At 39.1% G+C, this 21716-nt stretch overlaps 2 protein-coding genes and 1 long non-coding RNA gene across 3 annotated transcripts; 1 reads left to right on the plus strand and 2 right to left on the minus strand.

The window, feature by feature from the left end:
• Positions 1–2115: 2115 nt before the first annotated feature.
• LOC137194141 (uncharacterized) lies at positions 2116–7345 on the minus strand. The gene is made up of 2 exons (XR_010930930.1): positions 7238–7345; positions 2116–6925 (listed from the first exon to the last, which is right to left on the minus strand). It is a non-coding gene; the product is annotated as an uncharacterized lncRNA (long non-coding RNA).
• Positions 7346–7414: 69 nt separating this feature from the next.
• On the plus strand, positions 7415–17191 carry LOC137194133 (cullin-3-like). Its single transcript, XM_067605706.1, has 16 exons — positions 7415–7669; positions 10230–10427; positions 10666–10779; positions 12483–12643; positions 13371–13485; positions 13579–13807; positions 13935–14080; positions 14243–14419; positions 14562–14732; positions 14889–14996; positions 15212–15336; positions 15427–15523; positions 15605–15739; positions 15868–16054; positions 16283–16428; positions 16607–17191. The coding sequence occupies exons 1-16, from the start codon at positions 7610–7612 to the stop codon at positions 16736–16738; spliced, it is 2301 nt and encodes a 766-aa protein (XP_067461807.1). The 5' UTR covers positions 7415–7609; the 3' UTR covers positions 16739–17191.
• LOC137194139 (dehydrogenase/reductase SDR family member 12-like) lies at positions 16975–21554 on the minus strand. Its single transcript, XM_067605741.1, has 10 exons — positions 21308–21554; positions 20730–20863; positions 20571–20653; positions 20372–20467; positions 20194–20275; positions 20041–20102; positions 19804–19908; positions 19483–19573; positions 18346–18483; positions 16975–18211 (listed from the first exon to the last, which is right to left on the minus strand). Exons 1-10 carry the CDS (start codon positions 21361–21363, stop codon positions 18045–18047), a joined length of 1014 nt encoding a protein of 337 aa, XP_067461842.1. The 5' UTR covers positions 21364–21554; the 3' UTR covers positions 16975–18044.
• Positions 21555–21716: the final 162 nt, after the last annotated feature.

Below are 21716 nucleotides of genomic sequence, written 5' to 3' on the forward strand. Positions count from 1 at the left end.
AAATCAAAACCTTCACGGACCATTAAGAAAGCTGTTGAGACTTGTTTATCTTGCCTCTTCTATATCAAAACCTTTCTCACCCCCATGTATAGTACAGTTCACTGGAAATTCCATCAGTTTTTTAGATACTTATCTACCATTTAAGATCATTTATGTGAGCTGAGAAAATACAATCACTTTGATATACAGTCAAGAAGTCAGTGAAGAAACTTCACTGTTAGACGCTATTGAAGTGACATTGACAAAACATAAAATTATAGTCGTCTGATGGTGTTTAATTTGTGCCTGTCTTGCCGATTGATTCAGACTATAGCTAAGTCATCCAGTGGAAAAGTAGTTTATTAATAATAAACAACAAATAAAGAACCAGAGTGGGTTGTACTAAATTGTGTTTAGCCATCAATCATCCAAATTTTTTGCTAAACATTAATTGTTGCAATTTGTACACTGTATACTGAAATACACACCATTTATAACAATTTCCTTTAACAACGCTTCAAATGTACATATTAAGATTTGAATTTCCTTTTGCCTTTGTTTATATTTGTTGCCATAAAAGAAAATAGTGGGACTATTAGAAGATGTTTACACAGAAACACATTGAGATGTGATAAATTACAGGTAAAGCTATTCATTATTCATTTTATTCACCTATAACACTTGGTTGTAAGGCATTGACGCTATATCAAGAGATTAATATGAACAAAATCCCACACAGTATCAACTCATTACATTGCCCAGTGTTAAGCAGCTTCACTTCATTGGGGAGAACTTACTAGGACCAAGGGTAAGTATGGAAAAAGGTTAAACCACCAGACAAAATATCACAAACATTTTCTATACAGTAGAGGACCCTCCACTTAGTAACCTAGCAACCAGTGAACTCAACATGGCATCTATTGTAATTCTAAAACTAGCAAAGCTGAGCGCCAGACATAATTATATCTCTCCTCAGCCAATCACATAAGGCCCTGAGCCATAAATAACAGACTGCTCCCCTACAGAGCACCAGTCTGTGCCGAAAAGTCAACAAACACTTTCTCCACTAGCGGCTCTTGCTCGCTACTGGATTCGTCTTGCTCGGAGGAAGACAAACAGAGGGGGTGAAAGACAGAAGCCTATAAAGAGCGAGATAGAGAGAGTGGAGAGGAAAAGAAAAACAAATGTAGTCTATGATTACTGAGTCATAATGAAGGCTGTTGGATGGGACCGTGGCTATGAGCTATGTTATTAAAGACAGTGCCGAGTGGCTGGAAAACCTACAGGTCTCTATTTGAAACACTGGCATGCTGGATGACAAGGACACATAGTACAGGATACAAAAATTCCTTTCAAATAGCTTCCTCAGCCTTTGATTTTCTAAACACCATTATACCATTTCACAAATATTATACTAATAATCTCAATAGCAGAAGCTCTCTTCCTCTCCTCCAAGGACTCCGCTTTCAGGCCTTATTATTACCCTGCGTGTGTTCTTGCCAGACAGCTACCGCAGCGCTCTGCGAAACAGCTTAGTCTCGGGGGCCTTATATTTAGATTTTACGACCAATATTGAATTCTGACCCACGATATTTTCACCAGGGTGATTTAAGATGTCACTTCGATGGAGCAACAAGTTATGACCGCAATTACGATCAGATCACATCACATGGCTGAAAGAGGACATTTGTTCCCTCCGGGTGATGAGAGATGGAATTGGGAATGCGCCTGCATATGAGACATTACCAACATGTTACAACGTTACAGCACGCTTGTTTTACTTAGGGGATTTGAGAATTTACCTAACCTCTTAATGTCATATCATCGTTGTCATTGTGGCGACAAGTTAAAATAACTGTGTGATTACACAATGACCAAGCAATTTCTAAGTTGATGTTCTGAACTTCTGCAAGGCTTTTCAAGACACATGAATTTTTATGGTATGTGATCACATCAAAAGAGATGCAAATGCACTAAAATATCATGTCTTGTTACATATTTGCTGAGATACAATATGTAAATATTACTGACAGAAGTACCATGAGACATTCTTGGCATGTATCACATAATAACAGCAGATACGTTTATAGTATGTCCAAGATCCTTTTACTTTTTCAATATCATGTGCAATATTACTTTTCAATATCATGCAATATTACTTTTTAATATTTTTTCAATATAATTGCCAATATCACTTTTCAATATCATGTGCAATATTTTCTGTTTTACTTTATTTATTTTACTAAATGTATCTTACTTTTATTGCTATTCTATTAGTCAACGGTGTTAGAATTTACTCCTTATACACTTGACATTTATTACTCTATTGTTTTTATTCTTATGTTGTAATTTTGGAGCGACCTCTGGCACAAGAATTTCCTTTGGGATTAATAAAATTCTATCTTATCTTATCTTATCTCTCATGCCCTCCAATGCTATTTGTTTTATTTAGCACCTCTCATATGGGGAGGTGATACTTTCTAGACTTTAGTGTGATATATCCAGTGAGTCATGATCCAATCCCTGTTTGTGAGGTATAAAGCTCACATAGGTTCACATCTTGGCTAGGACTAGCTCAATATTAATCTTTAACTGGATTTATTGGCCAGTCATGCCATCTGTTTATATGCTGGAGTTCACTCCCTGACCACTGCTACATAATATTTTCCACTTTGAAGTAACATTTTTGAGGGGGGGGGGCCAAGCACTGCATACTTGTCATTTTTCAGATTTTATGCCATGGAAAGAGACAAATATAGAGCAGTATCAACCTTTAAAACCATAGCCTTGACTGTGACTATTAGAGATTGTATCATAATGATGTTACCCTTAAAAGCTTATGATGTTTTACACAGGATCTTCTGGCTTAAGCAGCTGGTAAACCTAAAGTGAAATCGTTAATTGGTAACATTATCGCATTATCTCTCAGACATAGTACCCTACCATTTAAAACAAAAATAGACAAATCTCTCCAATCTCTGCATGCAAACGTGAAGGACAAAAGTATTCCTTTAGATGTGAGGAGACTGTGTGTGATGCTACAAGCAGAACAGTCTGACCCCTCTCTCAGCTCCCAGAACGTTTTCTTCAAGCCTCCCCATTGGGATTCTGGTAGCCTACATTCCCTGCTTCAAGGTCGGCAGCAGTGGCAAATTAAATTACTTGTCCTGTTTTGTGGTGTTGGCACCAGGTCAACAGCAACTTGGCTAAAATGATGAGTGCGGGATTCTGAAGGGAGCCGCATTTGTCCTCACCCCCTGGTATCATGTTTGCAAAGCAACTAGCAACGATGAAAAGAGCTGAAATCAAAAGCAGAGTATTAAATTCTGCTTCTGTAATCACTTGCAAAAAATCAATTACCTCTGCTTTCAAATGCACCACTTTATACCGTTGTCCTTTGGGCTTACTCTGCTGCTAGAGGATGTCATGTGCTTGCACATGGAGTGAAGCTTGAGTACTTTAGGCCTAATATTGTAACACTCACACCACAGTACATGCCACCTGCTGGGCATCTTGCATATGACATGGTGCAAACAAAAGTAAACATAATTTTTTTAATGAATGCTGCTGTTATTGTGGTTGAAAACGATGACTTTGTGTGTGCCCAGCAATAGTAATATCTGAGTCCATTTAACATTATTTTTACGCAGCAGAGTCTTTGTTTCCACAATCACAATGCATTTCTGTCATGTAAGCTGTCAGCATCTTGTGTTAGCTGTCTCTACAGCAGCGAGAGGAGTTTATCTCTCAGTGACTGAGGGGGTTGTTATCAGCACACAAACAGCTTACATACCACACTGTGAAAAGGGAGGAACTTAAAGTATGTAACGTGGTGTCAAAACACGGCACAAGCAAACAGGCAACGTGATATTATGCTACATTCAGCTGCTCAAATGCGTGCCATAGAAAACAGTGTCATCAAGCATGATTATAGGAGAAATCAGCAGGGACTTCACAGTGACAAACAGCACATCATCAAATATCAGAGATGGTGTTTTATCTCATTTTTTTGGGATGAACAAATGTGGTCATGATATGTCATTTGATCAGACAGACCCACTACAACTGAATTTGCTGCTGAGGTTGCTGGTGTAATCCACACACTGCTTTTTCACAAGATAGAGAAAAATCCACCAGCAAGGTTAACCAAGTTTAAAACACTTATGTCAGCAATAAAAAACATATCTGGTGATATATCCACCTACATCCGATATATAAAAAACCCTGTACAACCACAAGTCTTCCTGAGTGATTCAAAATGAAACTACAAGCTGATTAACCTCAATAGTAATATGCACAGAAAGGCTGTCAGAACTCTATGTCTTTCTGTAATAATTACAGAAAGACATAGTGTACAGACACGTACAGAAGATTGTAATATTACAATCTTCTGTACGTGTCTGTAAGGGCAACACTGTACCATTAAACAGTACTTTCTTTATTTGTCTGTCTCCCCTCAGGACATCACCTGTGCTTATCACTCATGTTTTTATGTCTACTGGTCTCCGTCAGTGTCCTTGTCACAGAAGCTATTTAACACTCTAATGGGGAGCAAGTGTCGCCTAATGTGTTAATTCCTCTTTGAGAAAGAGTAGTCAGGGTGTGTTCAGCATACTCTGAAATTACTGTTGTGGTCAGAGGTGCAAAAGACTTGAGGCTTTCAACCAGAAGAGGTCAGTGAAACAATAGTTTTCATCTTGGTGTTGGGTTACTCTCGGTGCTGGGACTACCGGACACTAGAGAGCAGCAGAGCAGCACCATCCAGATGCTCACAGGGTCATATTCTCTCTTCAAAATATACTGCGTAGGCATAGGTGTTCTTACTGTGAGGCAGCATGCAGTAAATACACAATCACAGACATATACACACACACAGACATGCTTATAAACAAAAGCACTAGCCATCTGATTATTCATTACAATTATTCTCATTGTGTTGTGAGTTTAAAGAGTATGTGCTTTTTTTCATGTGAGTGATGCAGAGAGGTTGTTTGTGTGAACCATAATAATAACAATATCAGTGAGGGAGCTAAGAGGACTAATTTGATATATATGATCTTACATACTAATAAAGTGTGGCAAAAAAAAGGGAGCTGAATGTTTAGATGCCAAAGATGACATTATATATGAATAAAAACCTTCTAAGTCTACCTGTATGGATTTTAGTTACATTGAGAGGAGTTTAAAGGAGAAACAGTCCCCCCCCCCCCTTTCACCTTGATATGGACTATGCTAGACCACAGGCTACGCCTCTCCCAAGTACCTATTGTTGCTTTACGTTGACAGAGTAGATGAATATTTAACAGGAGGAGGGAAAGTGATAGGCATCAGATCACTAAGAAGGAAATAACACTCACCCCATCAAGTGACCAGACTATCAAAAGTCTGATGACAGACTAGATTGTTGCTTTTTCATTGATTTCTTATTTCGTTGTTGACCCAGTGGTAAGCTTTTAAATCAGCTTTAAATGATAAGGGACGTAAGTGTGGGGATACACTGTGTGTTTACAGGTCAGAAGGGGTCATGTGGTGGGTTGAATGCCAATGAGAAAGATGTAGAAAGGGTGAAAGTGTTTGCAGTCAGCACCATGGACAGCGAACAGAAGCTCATCCAGGTGATCAGCGCAATGCGGATGGAAATCAGAAAGCTGGAGCTGGAAAACTTGGGCCTGAGGAGGAGAGCTGGAGCTGTTTTTCGAAAAACTGTAACAGTTCCCATCATGACAGCAGAATGCAGAAGTAGACTTGTATACCTTTTTTGTATTGATAAACAGTGGTGGAAAGTAACTAAGTACATTTACTCAAGTACTATACTTAAGTATAATTTTGAGGTACTGTTTTACTATTTTATGCTACTTTATACTTCCACTCCACTACATTTCAGAGGAAATATTGTATTTTCTACTCCACTAGTACTACTTTTAAAATACAACACATTGTTAAAGTGTAAAGCAGTGGTTTCCAACCTTTTTGTCTTTTGACATCTTGCAAAAAGCAGTGTGTAGTCATGGTCACATTGTGGACATATAACTTATTAATAGTTCCACCAAATTGTGATTTTCCCTCTAAACTTCTCATGTTTTTCTCTCAATTAACGTTCAAATGATCCAATATTTCACCAAAAATCAAAGATTAGAGAAAAATTCTAAAAACTGAAAACAGATTTGTGTATCAGAACTTTGTTTTTTCTTCTCTCATTTCCTATTAATCATCTCACAACCCCTCAGATTTATCTGGTGACCCTTCAGAGGGGCCTGACCCCTGGGTTGGGGACCACTTGACTGAACTAGCTAACTTTATATAGAGTAGTTCAAACTAGCTCCACCTCCAGCAGCTACAACAGTAACATGCTGCTTACACACTGATGCTTCAGTATTAATAATTTAATGATGTCATATATAATAATCTATCAGTCAGATGGACCAAAAATAGTACTTTTACTTTAATATTTTAAGTACATTTTGCTGCTGATACTTATGTACTTTTACTGAAGTTGGATTTTTCATGGAGGACTTTTACTTGTAATTGAGTATTTTTACATTGCTGTATTTGTAATTTTTCTTAAGTAAGGGATTTGAGTACTTACCACTGTTGACAAATAGTACAGTCAAGTCTTTCACCTGTCTTAGCAGAAAAAAAGTTTAATTAGCCCTAAAATATACACATTAGGCTGTAAACTGTGTCCGTGATAATTCTTGTTTTTTGTGCCTTTATTGTGCTCTAAGTCCATATTCCTTTGGAGGTTTTGCTTTGAAATGAATGATGTCATTAAATCTTATGTAGTGTCTTCTTTTAATAGGAGTTAAGACAGTGGTCTCACGTATTGGTTGTATTTCTTCTTTCTATCATTCAGAGAGCGTCGTCATGACAGTGAGAAGACATTCAGTCTTCCAGCCGTTGGTCAGTCATCGGAATTCGCATTTGGGCCATTACAGTGAGCGGTGGACTGGAAAACAGCAAAGATGAGAATAAGGATGGTCAAACTGAATTTATCTGATACTGTATATATATATGAATACATTTGACTGTATCTAGCCTATCACTGACACAACGGAGTGGTCGTGTAAGTTATGTTTTTTCTTTAAAAAGTAGCTACCCTCTATTGTCAAAGTTAGCAAAAATAGTGTAACATTAGCCTATCAATCATCGAATAAAGTCTTTTTTTCTGTCCTTGGTGCTTTTTTGTCAACAGTTTTTAAGTTCAACCAGCTATTTTTTCTCTACAGTAGTTGTTACGTTCGTAAATAACGCTACTTACAGCTTTTACGTCGAAATTGAGTTAAACATCAAATGTAATGCCCACGTAACCCCTGTGATATGAGCGGTTATTATCAACCTGTGGAATGCACCTGTCACTGTGGTCAATTCACTCTCGCGAGATTTCGGCGTTGCGCAGTGAGTGAGAGGAGTACAGCCGACCGCCATCACTGCATACAAGCTAACATTAGCAAGAAAACACTGAGAGAGGAGAGCGAGTGACAACAACATAACAGACACGCAGACCGACCTAATTCCCAAAGGGGAGGTCACAGAGTTTCCCTGCCGCTTTCCTGGCGTAGCAAGCAAACTAGCAGCCGCCTTTCATGTAGTCTTTAAGTTAACTTAGAAGCGATAGTCGTTCTAACTAATCATGTCCAACCTCAAAGGCGGCACCAAGAAGGACACCAAGATGAGGATACGAGCCTTTCCCGTAAGTATTTACCGGCTCTGTGAGCGCTCAGACGCCAACTGTGAGACTCGAGTACCGTGGATGACAGCTCAATATGCTAGGCAAGTGCCTGCTAGCCAGCTGGTCATACGAGAAAAACATGTCATTGTCAAATGAAAACTGCTGTTAGCTGGACAAATTACCCGCACTGTGTTAGCTGTGTTATCAGTTCAGTTTATTTAACGTTAGCTAGCGTCATGGTTTGAAAATGCCACCGTCGTTTGACATTAGCTAATGTTAGCATTTGTAAGGAAACTTCCACAGTGAGAGACTAGCAAATAGCATCTAGCGTTAGCTATTTAGCAGGCCTGATAATGTTAGCCGACTTGATGGTAGTTGCAGTCAGTAAGCAAGTATCGTTACGCTATGGTAACGGCAGGCTGTTTTGGCTGTTGGTATTGCATCGTCGTACGCTTTGGCTTTAGACCTTTAAAGATGGCAAACTATAAAAAATGGCAATTAACATGATATGTTAGTGCTTGCTCGAGAGTTAACGCAAGTTCAGACTAACATGAGAGTAACGTTGAGTTATTGTAAACATTCCTAATATAACCTGAGCAATGTTGTTGTGAATCCAGCTACCTACTACTATTACTACTGTCACACGACGATTTCATCAACATCCACTGAACACTGGGCTGACTAGTACCTTCATATCCACACACTCAGTTTATCTTTGTAAAACACACAGTTCTAAGGTTTTGGGATATGCAGTCTTGTGTACCTAGTTCTTGCAACATCCATCCATTCCCCGTTTAGGTTAGTTAGTGTGAAACATATGCAAATACTTGTTTCCTCAGTTGGATATTCAGGTTCATGAGTGGGTGTGTGGCTGAGTGAGTCAGTGAGCAGATGAGTGAGTGATCAGTTAATCCTTTCTCAAATGTTGAGCTTACACACAAGAGCAAGACCAGACCGTTAATTCATATTGTAGCCACGACCATGTGGTCTTGGTCACTATAATGGACAATTTAATTGATTTTGAACAATTGATCCTATTCCAGCTCCCGTGTTTGTAATAGTTATTGAGACATTCTCATCCTGTGATTTGAAAACCCTGAGTGACCTTACATTTGAAAATGTGAAACAGTAATTTAGTTTGGTTAACTCTCAAGCCAGAGTTACTTTTCACCGATCCAACTCTTCTCTCCTGACTATGATACTTCTCTTTTTGCTCGCTTTTCCCTAAATTTAACATCTGTACACCTCACTGGTGGTAGGTAAGGTATCATGAGGCCAAAACCTGAGAAGGCAGTCTACTATGACTGAATGAAAGTAGATGATCCGTGAAACACTGAATTTTATAATGGCATTGACGTAGAAGCTATATTTAATGTGGATGTAGCAGAAATCACAATATATCATGACAAAAATAATAATTTCAGTCATACATTTGTCTCTTGAGTCACAATTGGAGATACTGAAAGCTTAACTGTGATTATAAGTATATTATTTTGAGTCAGAAAGTTGAATACATCATAGGTGGTAGAGAAGTTTGATACACTTCAATGGCTGCTTCTCTACTTTCTGTCCATTCTCTGTAAAGCAGGGAAACGATAGTTTGTGAGAGATATAAACATCCAAAGACTCTGCTGTCTTGTTTTACTTTAATTGCCTTTTTCAATCCCTTGTAATGGACACTCAGAACAAGACAGTTGTTTGTTGCCATGATGTTTGGTTACCTGTTACACAGCTCTTTGACACAACCTACAAAGTACATAGCACCACACTGCCGAAATTGCTTAACCTTTTGTATAAACAGTCAATAGTCTTGCTGTGATGTCCTTCTTGGCCGATGCTTGATGCTAACAGTCTCCTCTTTCTCTGACTCCAGCAAGCAGAACAAAAGCACACCCAACTGAACACTATGCATGGCTGTATCTTAACTTTCTTCCTGCGACCTGATTGGCTTGTTATGGCTCCATCTCTGCCACATGATTGGCTGAATTGATAGAAGTAATATCTGTCTGTTGCTGTTGAGATATAAAAATGTGATCATAGCTTCACTTTATTGCCGTGTGTTATTTTTTGCTTGCACAGTTGTCTGATAGCAGACCCAATAACACAAGCATCACTTGTATTGTATGATTGGCTGTATATGAAATGAACGATCACAGAGAGAGTTTTAAGTAACATAAAGTTGAAGTTTTAACATTGCTACTACACTTAAACACCCTCAATTTTGTGATGGTTGTCAATCAAACATAAGTGCTTACAAACAGTCAACTCTACAAGGTGGATATTGCTTGTTTACTGTGGATCAAAGGTTGAAAGTGATTTAAAAAGATGTTTTCAAATGTTTGCTTTAGGGTGGACACGGTCCAAGACAGCTGCAGCACTAACATTCATTAACAATTTACAGCTTATATTAGACCTGAATTAAGCATATGGATCTTGCAAGTATTACTGGCCTGTTAAATTGTATTACAAAAAAAATTCTTTGGCTTGACATCACTGTCATTGTCTATTTATGCCATCTAGAAATAACAGAGTAAAATAATTTTGCAAGTGAACACACTGTCATCTTTCTACCCTTTTCTAGATGACAATGGATGAGAAGTATGTGAACAACATCTGGGACCTTCTAAAGAATGCCATCCAGGAGATCCAGAGGAAGAACAACAGTGGGCTAAGCTTTGAGGAGCTTTACAGGAACGCCTACACGATGGTGCTCCACAAGCATGGGGAGAAGCTCTACACGGGCCTGAGGGAAGTCGTCACAGAGCACCTCATCAACAAAGTAAAGAAACTTATCCCTCATCAATGCATCTGTCGTTTGTTAAATCATTGACAGAATGCTAAATAGTAGTTTTCACATTGTCCACAAAAGAAAAAGTAATTAAGAACTGTTTTAGCACTTTGTTTTAGATTTCCGTTCTTCAAGTTATGGTCACTTCTGGATTAGAATGTAAAATTACTCACTTGTGTGTAAAACAGTTAACAGCAAAGCAATATCATCTATATGTTTCTAATTTCAGGTACGGGAAGACGTCCTAAACTCTCTAAATAATAACTTTCTGCAAACACTGAACCAGGCCTGGAATGACCATCAAACTGCCATGGTTATGATCAGAGACATCCTCATGTACATGGTAGGTAGACTGTGCCTTTTGTCATACTCATTTTGGGTAACTGAATTATACTGTAGTTGTAGATTATTTACAAATATCTTAACCAACATGAAATTGTGGTGACTTTCATTCAATTTTTGTATAACCAGTAGTTTTACATTTATCACATGGGCTCCATTGCCTCTGCAAGTGGATTACAGTGCTTGTTCCTTGTCGTGAGTGATTTGTGCTTTTGAAGAAATGGCCTTTTGTGTCCAACTCTGTCCAACCTTCACCTACATACTATTCTGGACTTTGATTGTAAGGTGCTGCTTTATTTGTGGGCCTAAGAAAAGAGCCTCTGTTGCTGTATTTATTTGTTTTGCTGGATAACTGGCAGGACTAGTTGATTTTACTTCAGCCTGCAGCAAGTCCAAACTGTCTCTTGTGTTGTCTTTGAGTGAGTCAGCGCTTGAGAAACACACACACACACAAACACACAAATTAGGCTAAACAATGGAGCTGGCATTACAGGGACTACACATCTCTCCTGGGGTTCTTTTGTATCATACTCTCCTTTTTCCTGTCCTGCCTTTACCCCGGACAGTTGGCTTTCTGTTGTTAAACTACTGCAGACTCACCACGTCTATGCAATGAGGGCAGGCTGCTGCTGTTGTTATCTGCCTGCTGACCTCTAGAGGAGAATCAGACAACCAGCAAGTGTGACTTTGCTGTTCTCACCAGGTGTATTTACCCTGTTGGGAAGTAACTGTCTCTCTCAGTCAATATCATTGATTTGTCTAGGTAAGGTAGGGTTATTGTAAATATTCATGATATTCATTCACTTCAGTCCTATCAGGAGCATGGTTGTTGTTGTTTTTTTGTTTGTTTTCTTACATTTGTGCCAGTTACCTGCTGGTGACTAATATATAGGTATCTAATAATATATATATATATATATATATATATATATATATATATATATATATATATATATAGGTATCTAATCTAATAAATGCAAACTCATTTACTCAATTACTTCTCTAATGCCCCCAAAGTGAGGACAAAAGGAAAGGCATAAGAAAGCCAAACCCCACAAGTTCATGAAACAGGCACTATAAAGACTAAAACTAAGTGTTCATTTCAGGCAAGCTATTGGCTTTCATTACACAAATGTGGAAAAAAAAAACCAGATGATTCAAGTCACATAAATATCCCACATGATATCCAAACAATTTCTGTAATTTGGCACAAGCTAAGATTTGTTGATTTGGACTAGCGGTGGTGATGGCACGTCTCGTTATTGAGCAGCATAGTTAGTATTTCATCAGTATCTAATTACTTTCTGAAAACGCTTCAACTTGTCAGTGGGTTGGTACATTGTAGACTGAAAGCTTTGCTGACATATGCAGCTCTATTAATAGGATTCACTCCCCCACTGGACATTTTATTTTTGCACCACATTGAATCACAGTGGATGTAATTCATTTTTTGATACTGATCAACATTAAAAATACTTAAAGCACATACTTGAATACATGACATATCTAAGGGGAATGAATACTTATTACAGAAACTGTATACTCTTGAATATACAGTAGTTGTACCTGTGCTTATGAAGCGTCTTAAAGGTGTCAAGATGCATGTATTCATATGAGTAAACTGAAGCAGTTTTGGATTGTAGTACTTCTTTCCACACTACAACAACTAATGTAATTTTCTGTTCTCTGTTTTTTTGTATCCAGGACCGGGTCTATGTTCAGCAAAACAATGTGGAGAATGTGTACAACCTCGGCCTCATCATATTCAGGGACCAGGTGGTGCGCTACGGCTGCATTCGAGACCACTTACGGCAGACGTTACTGGACATGATTGCACGTGAGAGGAAGGGAGAGGTTGTAGACAGGTATGAAGTACTAATTCATTGATTGACAGCCTGGAGCAGTAAGACATTGATTTAGGCTAGTTTACTGGTTGATCAGTGGGGCCAGTTACACACAAGAAGAGCGAAGTAAGGTTGGTCACAGTAAATTCAGCCACGTAATGGCTCTAGTGCAGATTGTGCTAGTTCACTGGATATTTGGGAAAACTACAAAAATTTGGTGACGTAGAGATTTTGATATCTATTATTCTGATCTGGTCAACAGATTTCTTTGATGTACTGCATTAAGATGAATAATGTAGCTGGATTCAGTCGCAGATTCAGAAGTGTGTCTATACACTACATAAATTCTTTTTTTTAAAGCATCTTACCAGTGAAAATGCATTTATTGGCCTTTTTAACAGCTGCCATTACCAAACTTGTTCCCTCATCACGCCCTCTTAATCTACTGAGAAGACATTTATGTTAAGACTTAACAGCATTATGATTTACTGTCTGGCTTTCATCTTTTTTTATACAATACTACTGGTTACACTGGTAGAAATAAAATTATTTTAAATGCAACAAGGTCCTAAAATTTGTTTCAATATGTTTGCGATATATCTGCAATCAAACTCAAATGATTCTTTGTTTTATGAATTTATTGTCATGTGGTCGTTTTACTAATTGCTAGTACGGATTTAGCAGCAGGAAGTACATTTTTACAAAAATATCAATATTGAAACTACTTTTTTGTTACTGTTCTTTGTAGGGGGGCAATCAGAAACGCTTGCCAGATGCTGATGATTCTTGGCCTGGATGGCAGGTCTGTATATGAGGAGGACTTCGAGGGCCCTTTCTTAGATATGTCAGCTGAATTCTTCCAGGTGAGTCTGTGCTAGGTTCTTAGTGTCTCTGTGTTTTGTATAATCCCTATCAGTCTTTCAAATGAAACAACCCATACTATCTGTTTCTTTTAGATGGAGAGCCAAAAGTTCCTAGCAGAAAACAGTGCCAGTGTCTACATTAAGAAGGTAGAGGCCAGAATCAATGAGGAGATTGAGCGAGTAATGCACTGCCTGGACAAGTCGACAGAGGAGCCCATTGTCAAGGTGGTGGAAAGGGAGCTCATATCTAAACACATGAAGACTATTGTAGAGATGGAGAACTCTGGTCTTGTCCATATGCTGAAGAATGGCAAGACAGAAGGTAAACGCATGACCTCATAGATGTTTCTCTGCATTTTATTCTGGGTGTGATATGAGAAGAAACCAAGCAATTGAAAGCAGGGGATTTCTACTTGTTTCTCAATCCTTTTTCCATATCTCTCTCTCAGACCTGGCATGCATGTACAAGCTGTTCAGTCGTGTGCCAAATGGCCTGAAAACTATGTGTGAGTGTATGAGCTCTTACTTGAGAGAGCAGGGCAAGGCGCTTGTGTCAGAAGAAGGAGAGGGCAAGAACCCTGTTGACTATATCCAGGTATGCTGGTTCAACAATGACTCCAAAAAACCCTTAATTTCTCCATACTTTAACACTTGGGGAACCCTGCTTAAAATTGTAAATACAAGAGAATCGTGTTTTGTTTTTTTTTCTTTTCTTGACTGTTAAATATTTCATCAAATGTTTATTTATTCTCACCAGGGCCTGCTGGACCTGAAGACACGATTTGATCGTTTCCTCCTGGAGTCCTTCAACAATGACAGATTGTTCAAACAAACCATAGCTGGAGACTTTGAGTATTTTCTCAACCTCAACTCCCGCTCACCAGAGTACCTATCGCTCTTCATAGATGATAAGCTCAAGAAGGGAGTCAAAGGGGTATGTAGCCGCTTAGAAAGTGTAGAAAAATTGCTTGACCAAATGAGCACATCTATAATAATAGACATTTTTTTGTAGGCACATTACATTTATTAACTATACATTGTCTCATTGTATTTTTCTCCCTGATTTCCTTGATCAGTTGACAGAACAGGAGGTGGAATCAATCCTGGACAAGGCGATGGTGCTGTTCAGGTTCATGCAGGAGAAAGATGTGTTTGAAAGGTACTACAAGCAGCATCTGGGCCGCAGGCTGCTCAGCAACAAGAGTGTCTCAGATGACTCAGAGAAGAACATGATTTCTAAGCTCAAGGTAAAACAATGAGAAAGGTTTAAGATACAGATGTGAATGCACGTCCCTCTTACTTTTTCCTCATTATATCTCCCGCTCTGCTCATGTTGCCCTGTTTTCACCCTGTATGAATGTCTGCCAGTGATTGAACTTGTTCTCTGTCTTTCTTCTCTGCAGACAGAATGTGGCTGTCAGTTCACCTCAAAACTGGAAGGGATGTTTAGAGACATGAGCATCTCCAACACTACCATGGATGAGTTCAGGCAGCATATACAGTCCACATCGGTAAGACACCCTATCTGAAAACAAAACAAGAATCCTAAGTACATGATAAGAAGGGAACATTTGAAACAGAATTAGAAGTTAATATCACTTCTAAATTGGTAAACAGGTCATTTTAATATACAGACTAACTGAACAGTTGCATCTAAATTGGTAATGATTTCTGATGCAGTTAAAGGTCTGTTTATCACTACATCACTTGACTGTGTCTTTTTCAGGCATCTCTAAGTGGTGTGGACCTTACAGTAAGAGTCCTCACTACTGGTTACTGGCCTACACAGTCGGCAACTCCCAAATGCACCATCCCCCCTGCTCCCAGACACGCCTTTGAAGTCTTTAGGAGGTAATCTTAAATTTATACTCTACATTGGGAGAATCAGTGTTGGTCTTTAAAGGGTTTCTGAGGAACTAAGTCCCTGCTTTTCTTTCACAGGTTTTATCTCGCCAAACACAGTGGTAGACAGCTCACATTGCAGCACCACATGGGTGGGGCAGACCTAAATGCAACTTTCTATGGGGCTGTTAAAAAGGTATGCCACTTTTAAATGACGTATTCTTCAAGGCAGCATCAAAATGTGTGCGTTTATCCTCCCTTCTACTTTTGTTTGCAGGAGGATGGTTCAGAAGTGGGTGTGGGAGGCGCCCAGGTGACGGGCTCTAACACCCGTAAGCACATACTGCAAGTCTCCACCTTCCAGATGACCATCCTCATGCTCTTCAACAACAGAGAAAAGTGCACTTTTGAGGTGAGGGCACAGTGCAGCACTTCCTAACCTGGATTCGTAAATCTCAGTTCTTCCAGTAGATCTTTTTGTCCTCAGCTCCCGTGTCCACCTTTTTAAAACCTTCTCTCCTATTCTGTCCCTGTTTACAGGAGATCCAGCAGGAGACAGATATTCCTGAGCGGGAGCTGGTGCGAGCGTTGCAGTCTTTGGCCTGTGGGAAACCCACACAGAGAGTTCTCACCAAGGAGCCAAAATCCAAGGAGATCGAGAACGGCCATGTGTTTACAGTCAATGATCAGTTTACTTCCAAACTGCACAGAGTCAAAATACAGACAGGTGTGTTAAGTTTGTGTATGACACACAGTGAGACTATAACCTTTGTCAAATATGTTTCATTTCTAACAGATACACACACACACACAGATTACCCCACATCATGTTTCAGCTTCATCATCTTCTTCCAGCTCACTGTGTGGAGACTATAGGGCAGATGGATGGGACTATTCCACTTTCTCTACCTTATCTCCTCTTCCTCATCTTTTTTCCCTGTCTTACTTTTCCCAGTTGCTGCTAAACAAGGGGAATCAGACCCTGAAAGGAAAGAGACGCGGCAGAAAGTGGATGATGACAGGAAGCATGAGATTGAGGCAGCCATTGTCCGAATCATGAAGTCGAGGAAGAAGATGCAGCACAATGTCCTGGTGGCGGAGGTAAGGAGCCCATGTGACTATACAAAATTAAGTCTGTTAAAGACTTAAGTTTTGATTCAACAACTTTTTGTCCTCTCCGGTTCTTAAACCTATTGTAACGCTGCAATGAAATGTAATAAAGGGGAATCTTGGGGTTTTGATACATCTTTTCTTACATGTTGTGACTTTGTGTCCTCAGGTGACTCAGCAGCTCCGGGCTCGTTTTCTTCCCAGTCCTGTGGTAATCAAAAAGCGTATAGAAGGACTAATAGAAAGAGAATACTTGGCGAGGACACCAGAGGACCGTAAAGTGTACACCTACGTTGCATAGAGAGACCTGTGGTGGAGAGGAGGAAGAGACTGGATGGGGGGGGAATGGGATTTGTTTGTTTTCTTTGGACTGTTGTTTCGCATGGACTGGAAGTTTCTTTAAAAGACAAAATGCTGGGAACCTGATTCGTCGTTCCTTACAAAAACACAGTAAACACACTTAAATCGGGAATAAAATATCGGCGCAGAAAAAAAAAAAATCCATCAAATCTTGTAGATGATTTTCAAATCAGGCCCAGTCTTCCTATTCCCTGTGAGTTTTAACATGGATGGATCCAGCTTCAAGCTTTTCACTGTTTTACCCTTGTAGAGATCAAACTTGCAAAGAATCCCTTGGGAAAAATGTGAATGCACCACATTATTTTTTTTGTTTCAATACTGTATAAAAATAATAAAATTATTAAAAACAACAAATGTGGATTGTTACAAAACAAAAATAAAAATAATGACTATTGATGCTCTGTAGTTTTTGACAGAAATACTTTGCTCCTCTTCTGCATTAATCTGCAAATATTCATTGTGATTTTCACATCGCAGTTAGCGTGAGAACACAGGCATGTCTATCATGTCCAGGTGTCCAAAAACCTGAATTCTGACTCCCAGAGATCTGCTCCTGTTAAAATGTCGTCTTTATTGCATTAAAACAAAAGTATGCTTCAAGCCCAAATTGTCAGGATTCAGAAACTCTAATTTGCGCTGACAGAGATTTTGAATTGCGTCTACTACACTGGGCTTTTAATGCTCCATTATAATTACTGTTACATGTAAATATCGAACAACTTCATTGGTGCTTTATAGCAGGTTGAGCAGCTGTAGTGCATAAAATGAACTTTTACAATTTCACTAAACACCAAGGGGAACGATATGTACTGTACATCTGATCACTGTAGGCTCCTGTGCAAACACTGATCCATAATGATTTCAGGTATGACACATTAGCCAGAAATTTAAAAAACAAATCAAATAGAAAACACACAACCCTTACCCATATGGGTAAGTTACTAATGTGTTGAGCAACTTCTATTGATATGTTCTAATTATACTCTACTGTAAATCAATTACTCAGTATTACATTAATAGGTCACAACATTTTCAGAGCAAACAGTCCAGTTAACAGGTGACATCACAGATAGGATCAGGTGACACTTAGCTGTGCACTCCCCTGAAAATACAACAGTCTTCAATATGATATCAAAATGGGTAGAATTAGGAGATACATGAGACTAAATATGACAAATGTGTCACATTTCCCAGTAATTGATTTTATTGTTATAAATACTTAAATGGTGACAATGACGCATCAGAATTTAGGCAACCTGAGGTCTGTAAGGACCCAGGGGACCATTGAGCTCTGTGTCAGGTTGTGGCTTAACAGCTTCGGCCATATTCTCCAGTTTAGCCATGAAAGTCTGAATCTCTTTAGTAGAACTGTGAGTCCAAGCCAGAGGCAGGTGGGTAGGAACAGGCTTACGATCTGCAATACAAATAATTTGTCAGAATCAGATGCACCATATGATGATGATGATGATGATGTCTAAGAAGATGAAAAAAAAATGGAAAGAACATCTCCCTGTGTGTTTGTGGGATGGAGCCTTTCATGCTGCTCACCTTGAAAGAACTGCCCGCTGCGTGTTCTGGCAGCAGCTCTGGACAAGGCCAACCACACCACAGTGTCGGCTCCCTGCTCCACAGTGCGCAGCCTCTCTCCCATCATCTGGTGGAACTGAGGCATTGATGTGGAAACAGCTGCCAACAGGGAGACATCAGATGGGGTAAGTAGCATATTACCAACAAATACCGACTCAATGTCAAACAAATGAAACGAAGCGCCAAGATTAAAAATCTACAGGAATGATGTTCAGATTTAGACAAAGCTAAACTGAGAATCTTAAGTAGAACTTTAGTAGTAATTGACAGAAAGCAACAAAATGATTATCACAATTTGAGGATTGGAGAAACAGTTTTGAAAAAAGGGGATTAATAATATGAAAATAATTCTATTAATTTTGACGTTTTTGCTTTGTAAACAATTATTTATATTTAATTACCTATTCATTGCAGTTACAGAATGATTACAATAAAGATTTGGCAAAATGACAGTTTTTAAGTAAACATTAAATATACCTTTGCACCTAATCAGATTATTTTATATATGATCTGCCTCACAATATCACAGTGATCAGATAAATACTTTTTTCATAGCTGGGCAGATGTTTAGTAGAATTTATGGTCACACATGTTTGGAGAATTTTCATCTCAACCAAATGAAAATAATTACATGTCTGATTTTATAGAAGGTTGACAGAGATTTAAGTCAGGTCAACTCAAGTGACCAAAAGTTTTTGTGTTTTTTGTTGTTGTTGTTGTTTGTTTTTTGGAAGAAAGAAAATCAGATGGATGGACTTTAAAACTGCCAGACTTTAGGCGCCATTTTGTGAAACTGTCACCTGCAGTGGCGCCTGTGAACTCAGACTGCCCCATACTTTCTGGTAAAGTCTGGTTGAGGTTTGTCTTCTTTTTAGTGAATTTGTAATCTCTAAACATTTGCTATAGCACCACCACCAGGAGAATATCTCCCACATTTGATGGACGGGACTCCTGTGTAACAATGTGATTTTATTTTTATTTTTTTTCTATATCATAAACAGCATTTTTTAGAAAAACAAGTACAAACAAAAGAGAAAAAAACACCAGCAGCAACATCAATAGTTTATTGACCATTTAGGGTGCGTTATGCGTCAGTACCTGGTGTATCTACCCAGCCTGGATGCATCACAGAGAAGTGAATGACAGGGTTTGCTTTGGCCCACTCTTGTGTCAGCACCACCTGCTGTCTCTGACAAGAAACAGCACATTGTTAGCTGTACAATTTACCTCTCTATAGTATCCCTTCTATTAATGTGAATGTATTTTGCATCATCTTTATTTCCATCCTTCTTTCTGTTCAATCATGTGAGACAGACACAAACCCAGTGAGACAGATGTAAAGTAGTTACTAAGTAAATCTTTGACAAAGACTTGCAGCTAAAAAAACTGTGTTAAGATACTTTCATTCTCCTCTCCTACCTTGTTCTGGGCGTACACCATGACACCATCAAAGTAGCCCTTCTCTGACTGTAAGTCATCAACTTGGAGTTTCTGGACCAGCATGCCTCCTGAGGACACAGTGATCTAACACAGGCAGAGAGCAAAAGAGGCACAGTGTGCTTAGACAACAGCTACTCCAGCGTTGACAAAAGTGGCATTATACTGTCCACATGATGCAGATGAGCAATTTGACTGTGTTTGTGTGTGAGATCATACCACCCTGGGATCCCGGCTCTTCTGTAGAAACGGTATGAGACTTTGGGTGAGGATGTACACCCCTAAAGAGATGGAGAAAAGTCACAAAGCTTATGCCTTGACTTTAAATTTACAGCAGCATGAGTCTCGTTGGCCATCAGGATGATGTCTCACCCATAGTGTTGGTGGCGAAGTTCTGCTCCAGCTTCTCATCGTTCACCTCTCTCTTGTGCACCATACACCCTGCATTGTTTATCTGTCGCAAAGACATGACAGAGAAGAAACACTCCTGCTTTATAAAGAAAGTTTTGAATGTATTTTTTTGTGATGAAGACTAATGATCAATACCTACCAACACATTCAAGGATGGATACTGCTTCTTGAAGGCCTCAGCAAACTCCCAGACTTTGCGTGTCTCTGACAGGTCCAAAATATGGGCGTACACCTCCTAGAATAACCAGATTATTTATCATTCTCTCTCACAAATGAAGGGATTTCACACTTTTTTTCATATTTAGTAATAATGATTTTTAAGGCTAACACACACTCACCGTATTCCCCGACTCACTGACAATTTCTGCCCTGGCCTCTTCGGCTTTATCTTTGTTCCTGCAGACCATGTGGACTCTCCCACCTGGAAACAAAGCATCAGACTTTATTTTCTATCTATATAAAGTGTATGACAGACAACACACCTCTCCTACATGTACCTTTCTTGGCTATAGCCATGGCAGTCGCTCTGCCAATTCCACTGTTGGCTCCAGTGACCATAAAAGACCTTCCCACAACGGACACATTGAGATCCTGGGGCTCAAAGTCTTTAGACGCTATTTCATATCCCTTCCTGGAGGTAACACATTAAAAAATAATCAATGTGTGTCTCAGATTTGAGAGATTTACTTTTGTAAAGACACAAGATGGATATGAGTTTGTCAAGCTGCAATGTTTTTTTTTTTTTCTTTCTCCACATTTTAGCTCTAGTACAGTCAGATGATGTGAGTGTCATCCTCAAAACACATCAGCTGTCAATGGCACTATTGTGATTGTGCATAAAGGCCAGTTTGTGTAGGGATGTGTGCCATACAGTGATCAGACCTTTATTCCTCTTGATTAAAAAATAAATTGCATTAAATATATATTTTTTTACAAACTGTGAATCTTATATTTAAACATTCCTAATTTAAAAAATAGATGAACTAACAATATACACTGACTGAAAAGCACAAAGCTGTCAGCAATACATCTATAGAGAAGCACCAACATAATGATATAATAATAGTTGACTGACCTTGTATACTGATGGATTCCGTTCAGAAACCAGACGGCATTTCGATACATAGACATGTTATCAAATGAATAACAATCCCAAAAAAAGTGCACCAGCTTTCCAGTCTGTCAGCCAGCTGTGACAGGTCACTATCACATGAAGCGGGCAGAGAGAGAGAGAGAGAGAAAGAGAGCGAAAGAGAGCGAGAGCACTTACTGCTCTCTACCGACCCTGCATGTACACTGCATGTAGGATGAGTGTGTCCTGCATACACACACTCCTCATGACAGCCAAGTGATAGAGGTTAAAGTTTGATCAGCTCATTCATTAAAACGCTTCACGCAAGTCACGTGGTGGATCCTATACCTGCGATATAAATCTACAATAACCAATCCAGATGGTTGTGGTGAGGTGTGGTGACGCGTACGGC

Source organism: Thunnus thynnus, chromosome 12 (genome assembly GCF_963924715.1).
Source record: "Thunnus thynnus chromosome 12, fThuThy2.1, whole genome shotgun sequence".
NCBI lineage: Eukaryota > Metazoa > Chordata > Actinopteri > Scombriformes > Scombridae > Thunnus > Thunnus thynnus.